The 15310-nt window shown below is 29.8% G+C and overlaps 1 protein-coding gene across 21 annotated transcripts in view; it reads right to left on the reverse strand.

Annotated features, from left to right (window-relative positions):
* Positions 1-1695: 1695 nt before the first annotated feature.
* Positions 1696-15310, reverse strand: part of LOC143236637 (protein peanut-like) — an 86828-nt gene continuing 73213 nt past the window's right edge. For 12 of the 21 annotated variants that reach the window (XM_076474990.1, XM_076475001.1, XM_076474992.1 and 9 more), the window contains 8 exons: positions 13573-13665; positions 12595-12691; positions 12308-12359; positions 9859-9972; positions 8630-8671; positions 5365-5500; positions 4613-4776; positions 1696-2476 (listed from right to left, as the gene is read on the reverse strand). In XM_076474990.1, coding sequence (XP_076331105.1) covers positions 2425-2476; positions 4613-4776; positions 5365-5500; positions 8630-8671; positions 9859-9972; positions 12308-12359; positions 12595-12691; positions 13573-13665 — 750 coding nt within the window. In that variant the 3' untranslated portion in view covers positions 1696-2424. The remainder of the gene's footprint in view (positions 2477-4612; positions 4777-5364; positions 5501-8629; positions 8672-9858; positions 9973-12307; positions 12360-12594; positions 12692-13572; positions 13666-15310) is intronic. The other 9 variants (XM_076475004.1, XM_076475008.1, XM_076475007.1 and 6 more) reach the window with 1 other exon arrangement.

Genomic DNA, 15310 nt, shown 5'->3' on the forward strand with positions numbered 1-15310 from the left:
TATTTCCAGTGGTTAGTGCTTTGTAATCAAAGGTTTCAGGGTCAAACCTTACTTATGTCATTGAGCAAGATATTTTATTCAAAATCTGACTTATGAAATGGGTCATACTGAAGTTCAACCAATGACACAAAGTTAATATAGAAAGTGTTTGTTTTGAATTTCACACAAAGCTATACAAGGGCTGTCTGCACAAGCCATCCCTAATTTAGCAGTGTAAGATTAGAGGGAAGGCAGCTAGTCATCACCACCCACTGCCAACTCTTGGGCTACTCTTTTACCAATGAATAGTGGGATTGACTGCACATGATAATGTTTCCATGGCTGAAAGGGCAAGCATGTTTGGTGTGACAGAGATTTGAACCTGTAACCCTCAGAATAGGAATAGATTGCCTCAAACACCTGGCCATGCTAGGCTGTTAATATAGAAAGTGAAAAGATTATCAGTTTTATCACAGTAAGCCAGTAATTTAGTATATAATATTTAATAAAATCACAATCAAGTGACTGTCAAGATGGTTTATAGTTCTTAACCAACAAGAAAATAATTTTAAAGAGATACCTCTATAGCTTTCACTTCAGTTGTGGTACATTCCTGATTTTGTAGCTCTTACTTCAAGAATGACATTTTAAATTAATTTCAGGATAGTGTATGGTTCTTATTCAATTATGTATATGTTTTTGATAGGCCTAAGCACATTTTATAGTTTTTACTCAAGAAGTACATTCATGGTCAAAATTGGGATACTCTGTAGTTCTTATTCAACTATTAATGTGATTCCAGCATGTGCCAAAGTATTTCGTAGCCTTCACCCAAGAACTGCATCTTTGTTCAAGGTCAGGATATTTCGTAATTCCTATTCAATTATGTATACATTTATGGTTGGTGTCAGAGTGTTTTGTATCTCTAACCCAATCAGTCTTATGTTTCTGATGGGAAGGGAGTCAGACAATTTGATAGCTTTTATCTAAGAAATACATTTCTGATTGAAATCACAATATCTTGTAGTTCTTATTAAATTACATACATGTTTATAATGGGAGTCAAGGTGTTGTATAAATTTTACCCAAACAGTACAATGTTTCCACCTGGCATCAAGGTGTCTTACAGCTTTTACCTAATCAGTTTTATGTTTACAATGATATAAGTATACTTTATGGCTTTACTCAAGTAGTCTTACTTCCAAGATGTCAAGATGCTTTATGCAGGAGTGATAATGCTATAATTATATATGACATCCCACTACACAGTTATCGAGGGTACTAACTAATAAACGTGAAGTGACGATTCTGAATGTTAACAAAACCAATAATTAATGTACAGTTAAACTACCTGAAGTTTATTTGCATCTACTAAACCTCACATTTTGGTAATGAATTTCAAATACTTTTAACATTATTTTTAATGATAAATTAGAAAAACATTCAAGAGATATCCAAGAAACAATCTAATATAAAGGTCTGAAATAAACCTTCAATTTATACTATATGGAAGAAGGTATGCATTTTAATGTATATTGGGGAGTTTGTATTTTATCAGGAATTAAAGTACTTTAAAAATGGTTATTAGGTGTATCACCAAAGGAAACAATGGAGTGTAGATAAGAAACCTTGTTCTTTACATGATATTAATCAACCAAGTTTATTGATGTTGATGGTGTTTGATATGCAAAAAAACAGCAATAATAAGGCTTCTCATTAGAACACAGATCTGGGCTATTTATTTCAACCTCTTGTTACCTACACTGTGATCCTAAGAACATCACAACAAGATAGTATCGCATACTCAAACAAAAGTTAACAGATTAGGTACAATACATAATGAAAACATACAGCATGAAACTAAGTACATATGTGATATGTTAAACCTGACAAAAATACATCAACTTTACTAATGACAATACTAATGGTCATCCTTATGAAAAACTTTAAAGTGTATGAAAAGATGGAAATTTATGACAAGAATTACACAGTAACAGCTGTAGCCAATTTCAAGACAATGACATCATGACACAAATCATAATGAGCTATGTATGAATCTCCAAGACAAAGAACTCTATGTACATTAATAAACACTTCTTTCTAAACAAACCCTGTTTTTAATACAAATTGATATTAACAAAAATGTTCTTGACTGGTGAAGAAATTGCTGGGACAGTAAAAAGTCACATAATACAGACAAATCCAGTCCAGAATGCCATGAACTTTGTTTCAACCACAAACAGCCAATAAATAATTCACTACATGGTCTTGGAAAGAAGCCGTCTTACTCACGTAAACTACACAGACCGATGCAGGAGAATGACATCAGGGTTGACGTTTACTTCACTGGGTGTTGACTGACTTTAAACACCATACTAAAAGGCCTGAACAGTGGAAGCCAGGCCCCCTTGTAGGACAAATACAAATTAATAGTCTTCTAATAAGCTAAAACAAACCCTTCTTCTTTTCTTTCTTTTTCTCTTTTCCATCTAGGTGCCTGTCACATGGAAAAATTAGAAATCAACTTAAAGCATACTTAACTTATTTCTTATTAGCAAACAACAAACATCATGGAAAATGTCTTTGAAAACAAAATATTCTACACTCAAGTTGTTGCAAAAATAGTTCATGTGATAAGGCTAATATTCTTAGAGCCATAACTTGACAGGTACTGGGGTTTACTTATTTTCTAAAAAAATAGAGTTATAATTTTCTTAACTTGTTACATATTTCATGAAATAATTTCAATAAGTTTGACTGGCTTTAGGCTTATGTTGTATTCAATATTATGACACCATCAGTTTTGTGACTTGTTCTGAAGAAGGATGTTTCTGTATACTCACATTAAACAGTCTATAGTTTAATATATTGTTATACTCAGAACAACGTATTGACTAACCTTCACTACTTGGAAGATGTCAAAATGACTAACATATCTTGAGTAAACATTACTTAAATCACTCGTTTTCTTGAAAATACCTATTTCAGTTTTTCATTAGTTCCATATGATTACATGTAATAATTATATCTTAACTGGTTTAGTACTTGAGTGTGTTCTTAGTGACCCAAGTTCAATGTGCTGTAGGTTTAGTTTAAAAAGTAAAATTCTTTAAATTCAAAATTGTACTTGTGTGTGATAATTCTGTGACAATACTCAGCATTAACAGTATCAGTCTGTGAGAATTATTACTTTCCTTGTAACCAAGGGAACTCAAAACACATTTAAAGAATCAGAACCAAATTTTGCATACATGTACCAATATATTAGGTTGGAAAGAAAATAACCTTTTTTAAATAAAAAATGGCATTAGTTTTGAGGAAAATAATTTGCAAATTTATGCCAAAATCAGTGGAAAAATTGCCCTGCAAGCCATAGTTGAAGCACATCCAAAGTTGACCATGCAAGAAATGTCTCGACAGCTCCATACCAACCATACATCAATCATTACCCACCTCCATGATTTTGGAAAAGTTCTGAAACTTGGATAATTAGTTCTGCACAATTTGATGAATAATTGACATGCTTAGAGGGTCATAATTTGTTCATCTCTGAGAATCACACATGCTAATGAACCATTTCTTGAAAGAATAGTAACAGGCAATGAAATGTAAGTTCTTTATGAGTATGCATATTCAACATAAGAGACAATGACTGAATCCCTGTCAGACATATGTTCTAACACCAATGAGTGGCTTACATCCAACAAAGGTTTTGCTTTGCATTTGGTGGATTCTGGAAGGTGTAATTTACCACAAAATTTTGGATTCAAATCATGGATGAAAGATATTGCCATCAGTTGGAGTGCTTACATCGAGCACTGATAAAGGGAGTTGCATTAGTCACTTAAATAGGCATAATGATTTTGCATACAATGCGAGACCACTCACTACAAAAATGACCTGAGAAAACTTCAGGCCTTGAAATGGGAAGTTGTGCCTCATCCACCCTATTAACCAGATCTTTCTCCATCTGCATTTCATCTTTCACATCCTTACAGCATTACTTAGATGGAAAGTGGTATGCAAATATCAAGGAACTCAAAACTGACTTATTTTTTGAATCCAAACCAAAGGAATTTTATTCGCAAGAAATTCCTAACTTACTTAAAAGAAGAAATGAGGTCAAATATTATCCTGATTAAATTTGTGTCTGAAGACAAATTTTTATCCAGTTTATAATTCAAGAAACAACGATACTTTCTTTCCAGTCTGAAATTTCACAAGATTTAAATTTTTACATGATCATAATAAAAAATATAGTATGATTGTATTTATGTACATGCCTGTTTGTTGCTTTCTTTTTCATTCATACAGCCAGGAGAAATATAACTTTGTTACATGAAATAAAAAACGATTAAGCTGACAGAAGCTAATACAGGCCAATTTCACATTCTTTTGTCACTAGCTAAAGAAGAAAATAACCTGTAAGTATTGTGCACTATTCTAATTTAAGATATTTTGTCACAGTTAAATTTCTTAAGCAAACATTCTTATTTTTACCCATTATATAAAAATAACTTTTTTCTAATACCTTTTATACTTAGAAATTTATTCACTTTATTTCTTACTAAATAACATCAAAACATTTGAATCTACCATGGATCACATTAACCTACACTAAAAATGTTCTTACTCCTTAGAATTAGTATCCAGAGTCAGTTTCCGAAGGGTTTCATCTATATCCTTATTAGCTACTTCAAATGCTGTTCTTTCCTTCTCAAAATCTTTCCACTTCTGGTAGAGCTCCTGTCTCTGCTGTTCTAAAGCTTTGCGCATCTGTTCACTTCTTCGATGAAGCTGTTAGAAAAGTAAAACAATAAAACTAGAATTTCTTATATGAAAGTTCACTTTTTGCATTTGTATTTCCTTTTAACGTACAGAATGGTATACAAGTTATTTAAACCATATCACCTTCTGGTAGGTCCTGATTTCCAGCTGATTTTAGTTGTCAAAGAAAAATTCTTCAATGAGAGTATATTTTCATTCAATATAAATTCAAATTTAATATACTCAAAAATTCTTCTGGAAAAAAATAATAAAAATCTGTGTTTGAAAAATATGTAATACTCCAAACATATGCCACATTTTTTAGAATGGTTCACTCTTTTCATATGGTTCTTTGAAACATGGCAAAAAATTTTCAGTGACCATCTTGCACATTTTTGAATGAACTTGTACTTTTGTTTAAAATTAGAATCAACAAAGACAACCTGATAAAATAAATAATGTAAGGGTGAAAATATTATGCTTTGTTCACTAGTAATTCACAAAATCCATGTAGAGTCAAAGCTATTACTAAGCCATCAGTATTAGCTTTTATTGCAAGTGTAATGGATTATCAATACACAAGTGCTGGGTGTCAAGAACAACATGATTCTGACGTACTTCTGCCTCCGAGTCTTTAAGCTTATTCATTTTTTCCTTCACTTTCATGTCAAATACTTGTTCCATTTCTCTTTCCATTCTCTTCATCTTGGTCTCATGGTCTTTTTTCTCTTCTTCCATCTGAGCTAGTGGATTCCTGTCGTAATAAAGGTAAATTATAAAAATAAATTAGTATTCTGTAAATAAACAGCTCAAAAAAAAATTATACATGTAACTTAACTACAAAAGAAAACTACTCTGCTATGAAAGACATAATAAAATAGAATGATTTATCTGAAACACTAGGAGGTAAAGTATGTTTGGTGGAATGTAAATTTCATTGTGATTAACAAATTTAAAACTCCCAAGGTCATGATAAACATTAAATGCTGAAATATTAAAGTTTGAATTCTCTGGTCTCTAATTATTACTTTTAAAATTAACATTTTTCTCAAACCTGCAACTGAAATAATCTTTTGTTTAGAACATAAATTAGTTTCGTAAACATTTAAGAAAAATATTAATACTAAAAACAAAGGAGAGGTAAAAAAGGTAGCATAAGTAATTAATAAGATTGTAAGCCTAATTTTTTAGTGAGCAGGTAGATATCATCAACTTAGTGGCAAAGTAAGAGCCATGACATATATTGTTTAAATTTTTATTAACCATAAACTTGCATCTTAACCCAGATGGGATAAATGTGGAGTATGTAGGACTTGAAAATTTTTCAAATTAAAAATATGCTGCATTGACAGAAGTGAATTGAGGTTTCCATTCTCTTTTTTGTTTCCATTGGGGTAATTAATCAACATATTAATCCTTTGATATTCCCCTTGAACCAACAACTTTCATTTTTTCACCAAAAGTCTGTTTTTGTTCTATGTCATTTCCGTTTTAATGCAAAAGAAAATAAATGAGGAAAACCATGGAAATATAAGAACATGATCCTACCTATCTCATTACTTACAACTGCAAGAATACAGTTGATCTGACCACAATTGGATATCCATAAAAAACTGATCAAAGAAAAGAAGGCAAAGATAGTTTTAAAAAATAACACAAAGTAAATTAGAAAAGAAGAGCAACCTTCTTCCACTTCTTCTCCAAAAGCTAAAGCTATTGTCTTGTATTCTGGATTCAGAAGTTAATGTTGCAGATTTTACCCCTTTGGTCAACAAGAACATCAAACCTGTTGACATTGAATGCATTTCTGGATTGACAACTGTGATTTTGATCAAGAAAATACCAAGTAAAACCAAAGATTCCTTAATAGAACATAATAAGCATTTTAAAATAAACCATTCAAAATTTTCTGAACAATTATTCACAGCAAAGTTAACTGAAAATTTATGGGCTAACTTAAACCGATTAACGAAAAATCGCAAGCCACACATAGAAGATGAACTTTCTGAAGTACTCAAAGAAAGATGACAGTTAATCACTCAGAAATATCTACACAAACTCACTGAAAGCATGCCATGTTGATGTAAAGCAGTATTAAAATCCAAGGGAATGCTGACTAAATATTAACTTGTGAAACTTGTTCGTGTAATTTTGAGTTTAATTTTTACGTTCAATTATTGCAGAGAAATTTGTTTGATCATTTTTTTAAGCTAATTAGAATAAGATGATCAAAGAACTACATCAGATGCACGACACTTTTTATAAGAATATATAACTAAAATCATGAAAATTCAGGTACTTAAGAAAGCCAGTGTTAAAATTAGGATTTGAGATCATGTTTGGACAGATCTTGTCAGGTGCATCCTAAAAATATAGTTTTAAATATTTTTTGTTATCTAATAAAAGATATAATAAATTAACATTCTCAGAGGAGGCTTTTTTTTGGCCACCCCCTGTGTGTGTCTATATATATATACTTGATTTAGACTTTGTCCCTTTACCCCTAGAGAAATTTCTAAGCATTTACAGCCATCAAATACTGAGATGGAAACAAGAGCAGCAAGAAATGAACATTCATTATGAAAATTAACAATGTATGTAACAAATTATATGGACTTGCTGGTTCAAGCATGGAAAACTTTAAAGGATAAAATATATCTTGAATTAAAATGATTGAAGAACATTCATTAGAGAAGTTACTGGGAGGTATAAGTCAAAAATATCTTGTGCTGAAATTCTTGGGTGGATATGTTTTACCAAATGATTTTGAAACCCAACAATGCTTGGGGTTTAGAGAAGGAGAAGGACCAAGAACCCAAATTACAAGAAAATGAGGAAGAAAAAACAAATGGATTCTAAATATGAACAAGATGTATTTGCAACTAAGTTGTAAGTGAATTTGAATAGCTACTTTGAAAAACAGCCCCAAAAAAATTATAATTTTTAACTGGATCCACAATAAAAGAATTAATCAATGGTGCTATGTATAATTCTAATTACTTATTTATCTTGAAGGTCATCTGTTGTTCTCTTTGTTAAAAGATGTTCAAAAAGTCATCTTTTATACTTTATTTCTTACTGTTCTTATTCAAATACTTCTTATCATTCATGATAAAATATCTAAATGTCTGGCTAAGTTTACACACACACACAATAAAAAAAATCAACCAATCTTCATAAAAAAAAGGCCAAATTTAACAACCAGTTTTATCAGTTTTTGTTCCACATTTTGATTCTTTTGGTCCAACTTTAAATGATACAGTAATTGACAAATTCAAAATTAGCATTAACACGTCTGGGGATGAGAAATTTACTACCACATTTGGGAGGTTTAGCTTGCTTAAGTTACAAATACAGGGTTAATATATTAACATATAACATTAAGTAAAAACAAAGTATATTAGGATGGTATGACACCTTTATAACAAAATAATATAAACTTTTAAAGAATTCTATTCAGACTTCTTTTTTAAATTATGATCTAATCTGTATCAGTTCATTAAACTTCAACAAACTAATACATACATTTCATATCTTTTGTATTACTGGTAACATAAGTTTGCCCCAGAAAGTTTTTAATAGCAAAGTACAATTAAACATGAAACTGAAAAAATCAGCAAGCACGTTTCAACCTGTGCTTTAAATTAAAATTCTCTCTCTGACAGATTAGAACAATGTTATGAAAAACCACAGCAGACAATATACATGAATGTAGCAAAACAAGAAATGCAGACATAAACAAAAAACTTCAAAGTAAAAAAAACAGAGGCTTGAACCAACATTTGAAAGACAGTCAACTCTAACAATTTGACCCAACTTATAACTGATACACATGCACAAAGACATACAGACAAGCATTCACTGATTGTGTAAACAAACTTACCAGAATACTATACAGGTGTTAGATATCCTTTGTTGGCAATAACTAACAACAACCATTAAAAAATCAGTACAGGTGACATAAATATTAAACCCTTAATTCTACAAATTTTAGCTTAATCAGATATATTAAAAAATCACATATTTACTTAGAATTTAAAATTGAAACATTTCAATTAAATCACAGATAAAGAAATGTGAACAATATAGAAGTAAAAACTATAAAGATTTTTTGACTTGCATGCAAGTATGTTAATAAATGAACATTTGTGTGTGTTTCTACATACAAATTTGTTAACCCTAGTATTACCAAATGTAGCATAGAGAGATTTCGAAGTACATTTTCTAATTAATTTATGCAATAACTTACTTGTGGGTTATTGATTTGTTAGTTACAAAGAACCTGGTACAATATGAGTCACACAAAATAATTTTAAAAAATAAATATGACAAATAATTCAACAAATCACTGCAGGGTTAGGCTTTGTATGTGATTTTACCAAAGTATTTTTTGTCAGTTCTTTATTAACGAGTGTTATAACAAACAAAATCATAAAATTACTCAAACAGACCTCACTGTTTGTAAATGGTATGAGTTAGTAATTAGAAAACTAAATAATACTTTTTTTTAAAGTAGTAAAAAACCCAACTAGAAACCACACAGACAATTTCAACCCTTAATGACGACACTATTAAAAATATATATTTTTTAAATACAAAGTTATATAAGAACATTATTATTGTAGAATATATTAAATTCTACACTACAGACTATAAATTTTTGATCTTATCATCAAAACAATAAAATGCATATGCAAATTTTGAAATTCAGAATATATATCCCAAGTTTCCCAAATTCTCTTCTCCTTTTGATAAGACAGTTTCACCAAGGGTTTTGTCATTGAATTTAAAATATATAAAATAAGCTTTTCACTGCACAATGGTTCAAACTATTTTATTATCATTCTAATGCTGATTTACAAAATAATTTTGATCAGTTAGTGAGTTGGGCAAATAAATGGAAGATGGGTTTTAATTATAATAAATGTAAGATATTGCATGCGGATTATCATAATTTGAATTATAAGAATAATTTGGATGGGCATAACTTTAACAGTGTTATGAAAGAAAGGGATCTTGGTGTAATGGTTGATCAGTTTCTTAAGCTATTCAAGCAGTGTGCTGTTACTAGTACTATGGCAAATAAGATTTCAGGTTGTATCTACAACTTACTTGTTTGACACCATTCCAGATTTACCTTCACTGCCAACACCTGCAAGTTTCAAGCATCTATAATTTTCATAGTGAACATTGTTGGTTATATCCTTTAAATCTTGCATGTGTGTTCTGAAAAAAACAAACTCTTTTTTATGAACATTTTAAACCCATAGTAGACAAAACTGCCTCTTATAATTTCATTAGAAGTGTCCATCATTAAAATACTCAAAAACTTGAGTACAAAATGTTTCTTTTTTCAATACATTTCTAGTGAGGTCACTTTGTTCAGTTACCCTTGCAATAATGGTATTAACACTTAAGGTCTATTAAACTTGGATATTAACATTTGTAAAAGCTCTTTCTTCCAAACCAGGATCAGCATGGATAGAAAAAAAAAGACTTTCTACTTAAGACAAATTTTTAAATCAAAATTCATTAGATATTTGTACAGAAAATAAAGAATTACAAATTCACATTCTTGCAGAAAAAGCATGTTTGAAAGACATCTAGCCCTAGTCTGTACAGAATGTTTGCAAAAAATGCAAGTAACAAAGCATTATATATATATATATATTGAAATATTCTACCCTGCTGGAACTTCCAATACCGACCAACATAAACATGTTGGTTTTGTTAAGATAATATTGATCAAATGCTGGTGTAGGTTGGACTTGCTGGTATTAAGCTTGAAATATTGCAGATCAGTTCTTAAAACGTGTCCAAGTAAACCATTATATGTTGGTTTTGTTAGGATAATGTTGGTGCAACCTTGGCTCTTTAGTATAAAGCTACAAGTACTACTGGTCAGTTCTTGAAACAATCAGTGTCCAAGTAATCAACTTGCAAAGATAGTTTTATATAACAAACAACACAATAAAATACTTTATTATATTTTATTATTCTATAGAGGTAGGTATATATTACTTTTATTAATATAGAAATGGGTGGTTTGAGTATAAATGAAATAGATTTGACCTGCTTTGTGGTTGACACTGATCCACCAGCACATAACCAACACATAGTGGTCCACATTGACACTTTAGTAAATAAATAGTACATACCAGTTGTTACTAGTTCCCAAGTGAGCTACCGCCATTTAACGGTTGAGAATGGTTCACTAATAATCAACTGTGATGGTCAACACTGGTTTTCCAGCAAGTTACCAGCACAGTGGTTTATAATGATTCATCAATAGACCAACTAGATATCTCAAAACACAATGTTAGCAGGCAGTCAGCAGAGACCAATATTTTTTTGTTATGGTAGAACTTCTCACAGGAACTTAATACTATAACAAGACCAGTCATTATTTAACTATTATATACTGGCATATTTTAACATTATGACAAGATCAGTCAAGACTTGTTTTCACATTTCATAAAAAGCAGTAAATAAATTAAAACTACCATTCTAAATTTTAACACATGATCTATGATTTTAAATTACTTTTGTAAACTAGAGCAGTGTTTCACAACCTGCTGGAGCACAAACCATTATTTGCCAGAGCACAATATGTTCTAAGAATATTTTCTCAAAACTGTAAAAAAAAAAAAAATTATCAGTAACTTTCAAAATGTTTATCTGCTTCTGACAATTAACTTCCTCTTGTCACAGGTAGGTCTAAGTGCGTGGCATGACATTTTAGTGAATTACATTTAAAATTTAATTAAACTACTTAATTATTATGATTTACAAGTACACTTGACATCAAAACATAGAAAATAAATCAAATCTTAATACAAGTTTAAAGTTTCTATTTTATAAGAAAATATTTTAAAACAATCTCAATCTCCCCTGGTGTGAAAATTGTGAAATTTGTTCTCTAGACATTCCCATCTTCTTAAATTTAATTACCACCCCTTCTTGAAGTAAGAAATATAATGTAATTTACTTTTTAATAACAAAATCGATCAGACAAAGCAAAAGTTTATTTCTTTCAACCTTAGTTGTCTAATTCTAAAGAGCAATCAAATGGAAAATCAGACCCATCCTGCCACGCCCATCTGTCATATTTTCTCTTTTAAAATATTAAAATACTCACAATTAATGTCACCAGAGTGTGTTAAAATATTCAAAATATCTAGTGGAGTACAGTAGCTTTTCGGTTGGGAAACTTTACACTAGAAAGTAACATTTTCATATAAGGCCTATTTGAAAATTAAAAACAAAGGATTAGTAAAGCATTTTTCTCAGGCCAGTATATGCTTCCATAAGACTAAAATAACTTTTCAACTGAAAAACAAAATTGTTGCCTATGTTTCTTATGATAAATTAATTTTCCTTGAAGTGACATTAAATATAAGCAAGATTAAAAACAACCTGTTATATATATATATATGTGTGTGTGTGTGTGTGTGTGCATTATCATAGCTTTCTCAATAAAAGTACACAGTGTCTGTCTGTGTGTAACTAATGATTCAAAATATATAAGCCAACTATCAGATAGGATGTTTAGTTAACTTACCTTATCAACATGTTTCTAAGGGCAAGAAAATCACAGTGTTCCATATTTTCCACTGAAAACAAAAATCATGTAATAAGTCAGTATTATCAAGTTTAATTAAACAATACCTTCACCAAGTATCTCATATCCCCAAAGTTTTCTGGAAAATTCTATTTACAAAATTAATTTATATGATTACATTATTTTCAAAGAAATTTGCAGCAAATTACCTATGGCTTATGAAGCAATGTTAATGTAAAACAATATCTTAAACATTTTAAACATGAAGAAAAATGTATTCCACTTACCCTCAGCTACACCCCAAGGATATCGCCGACCCCTAACTCTTTTCCCATTGGATTCCACTATTACATTACTTCCTACAATTGCAAATGGTATTCGATCCTAGAAGTATATACCCATACCCATATAATTTATAAACCTGCACTGTATCATAGCAAATGGAATATCCTTCATTATTTTACACAGTAAGATGTCTTTTTTGTTTTAGCATATATATACAGAAAATTTCAACTTTAAATTAACTTTGAAAACAACAATAACTTTAGAATTTCAAAATATACTTTCAATACACTATTTTTCATTCATTCCATGATGGAACAAAAAATACTTAAAACGTGTATTATCCCAAGTAACACTAATAGGACAATCCTTCTCAATACATCAGAAAATATTCATAAATGCTTGACAAGTAATTAGAAACAATTATAAAAACCTTTCATTATTTTTAAAGAAAACAGAAAAATCTTTAGGATGAAAATATTCACCCTGTAGCTTCAACAAACTTGCTTAAATGAGCTAATAATAACTTTCTAATAAAGTTTTATAAACATTAAAGTATTTTCAGTATGTTTCTTAATTTCTTCTGATAGCTGACATTTGTTATTTTGCTTGTCACCCCTGATAGATTTCATTTTTAAAATTTGTTATTTCTCTTTGTTACCTCTAGTAGTTTTATTCTTTACGTTAGTCATTTTCCTTGTTACCCCCAGTAGTTTTCTTTTTGTGCATTTGTTATTTTCCTTGCTACCTCTAGTAACTATCTTGTTCCTTCTACAGCTGTCTTTTTATATTCTTGACACATTTTGTTAATCCTTTTCTTCTTCCCATTAGTTTTTTTATTTTAGTTAACTTGTTAAAGTCATTTATTTTGCTACATCATTTTCTTCACTATTCATCATTATTTATTTTGCTACATCATTTCCTTCACTAATTATTATTATTTATTTTGCTACATCATTTCCTTCATTAATTATTTTACTAACCTTAAGAGGTTTCTGAAGTTTATTCTCCTCTTCATCTTTACAGTCTGGGAACTCATAAATTTGGATTTCATTTTGTGCTAATTCATTAAGTACCTAAAAATATTAGAAAAATGATAAATTTAAATAACAAATTTTTTTAAACACTAAAATACACAAGTTTTTGGAACAACTTCAAACTTACATTTTTGGGAACACAGAAGTACATTCTCAATAACAGAATATATAAAAACAAACACATTATATAAAGGCATTTATTTCTCAAACTTTTTTTCCAATCAAGAGATTTATTTTTAATGGTGATATTACTCATCAAAATAAATTATAGCACAAAAATCATTTGAACCTTTTATTCTAAGAAACATTAGAATATATTTGGAATTTCTGTGCATGTCCAAGACAAAACAAAAAAAAAAAAAATCTTAATCAAATATAAACTTTTGCTTAATTGAAGGTTTGAAATTAACTATAACAATTACAATACAGTGATTAATATCCAGTGTCATCTTGTGGTTAAGAAGAGTTCATTTGTTCTTCATTTATTAAAACCTATCAGTTAATTTTCTTTATCTGGTATTATTTGTTTTATTGTATGTTCCTTAGCACAATCACACATCATTGCAGTTGGTAAACTGCACTGAAATTGCATTTGTGACAGAACAAACATGACTCATGAAAAAACAAACCTACTCTCATTGTTGTCAAAATTGCACTTCTTAATCTTTTTATAACTAAAATGTCATACTGTCTTTTAGCCTTCTTTCTATATTCATTTATAGCAAGAATTTTTAAACATTATAAACCCACAAAATTCTTTCTCCTAATAGTTATGTTCCATTATATTTAAGCAAAAAATGCTGTCATTTCAGAGCTATTTGAATTTTGCAGCATTTACAATAAATTGCAATGTTTTGGTGGGTTTTTTTAAGGTTAGTGTATTAGACCTAATATTAATATTTAATGAATTTAATCAGCAAACTCTAATAAAAAGAAACTACAAATAATTTTGCAAGAAAGATAAAAAAAAAATTCTTATGCAGATATCAACAAGGAAATATTTAAAATATAATTGAAACTGTTAATAAAAACTCTAAAATAAAGGTTTGCAATTTTAAAGAGATTTGTTCTGAAAAACAAATATCTTTATATACTAACACTTAGATATACATTATAAATCATATGTCTGGTTGCATATAAAACATATCTTGTTTCACACATTTGTTAGTTGACAGCACGATAGCATGGGTAGAAGATGGAATTATACTAATTAAATGTTGTGGTGGGGAAATTCTATTCAATTGTTTAATCTTTACAGCTATAGTTTGTTTCGTATTGTTTAACTAAATTGGGCCTTCAATTTGTGCATAACAAAAATACACAACTTTTCCTACATACCACTGTTACCCCTGCTAAGTTACCCCTTGCATTAGTTTTGTTGGGATATTTCAATGCCAACATCACAAGACTAGTTTTTACTTTACACCCTGCAGTAGTATTTTTTCCCCTAGCTATAGACAAAAAAAGGTGCCAAAGATGTGGGATGTTGTGGGTTAAAGCACCCATATATGCCTATTTTCTTTCTTTACAGAATGTGAGATGGGCAAGAGAGATCTAGTTTGCTAATTTGTGTATCCCAAACATTATGTAGGTCCTATTTTTCCATACATTCCCAAAAACTAGGGTACATTTTACATTTTTCTGCCATAAGACTTAAGTCACTGTCTTAAATTATGTTACATAA

Source organism: Tachypleus tridentatus, chromosome 13, assembly GCF_004210375.1.
Source record: "Tachypleus tridentatus isolate NWPU-2018 chromosome 13, ASM421037v1, whole genome shotgun sequence".
NCBI classification, from domain to species: domain Eukaryota; kingdom Metazoa; phylum Arthropoda; class Merostomata; order Xiphosura; family Limulidae; genus Tachypleus; species Tachypleus tridentatus.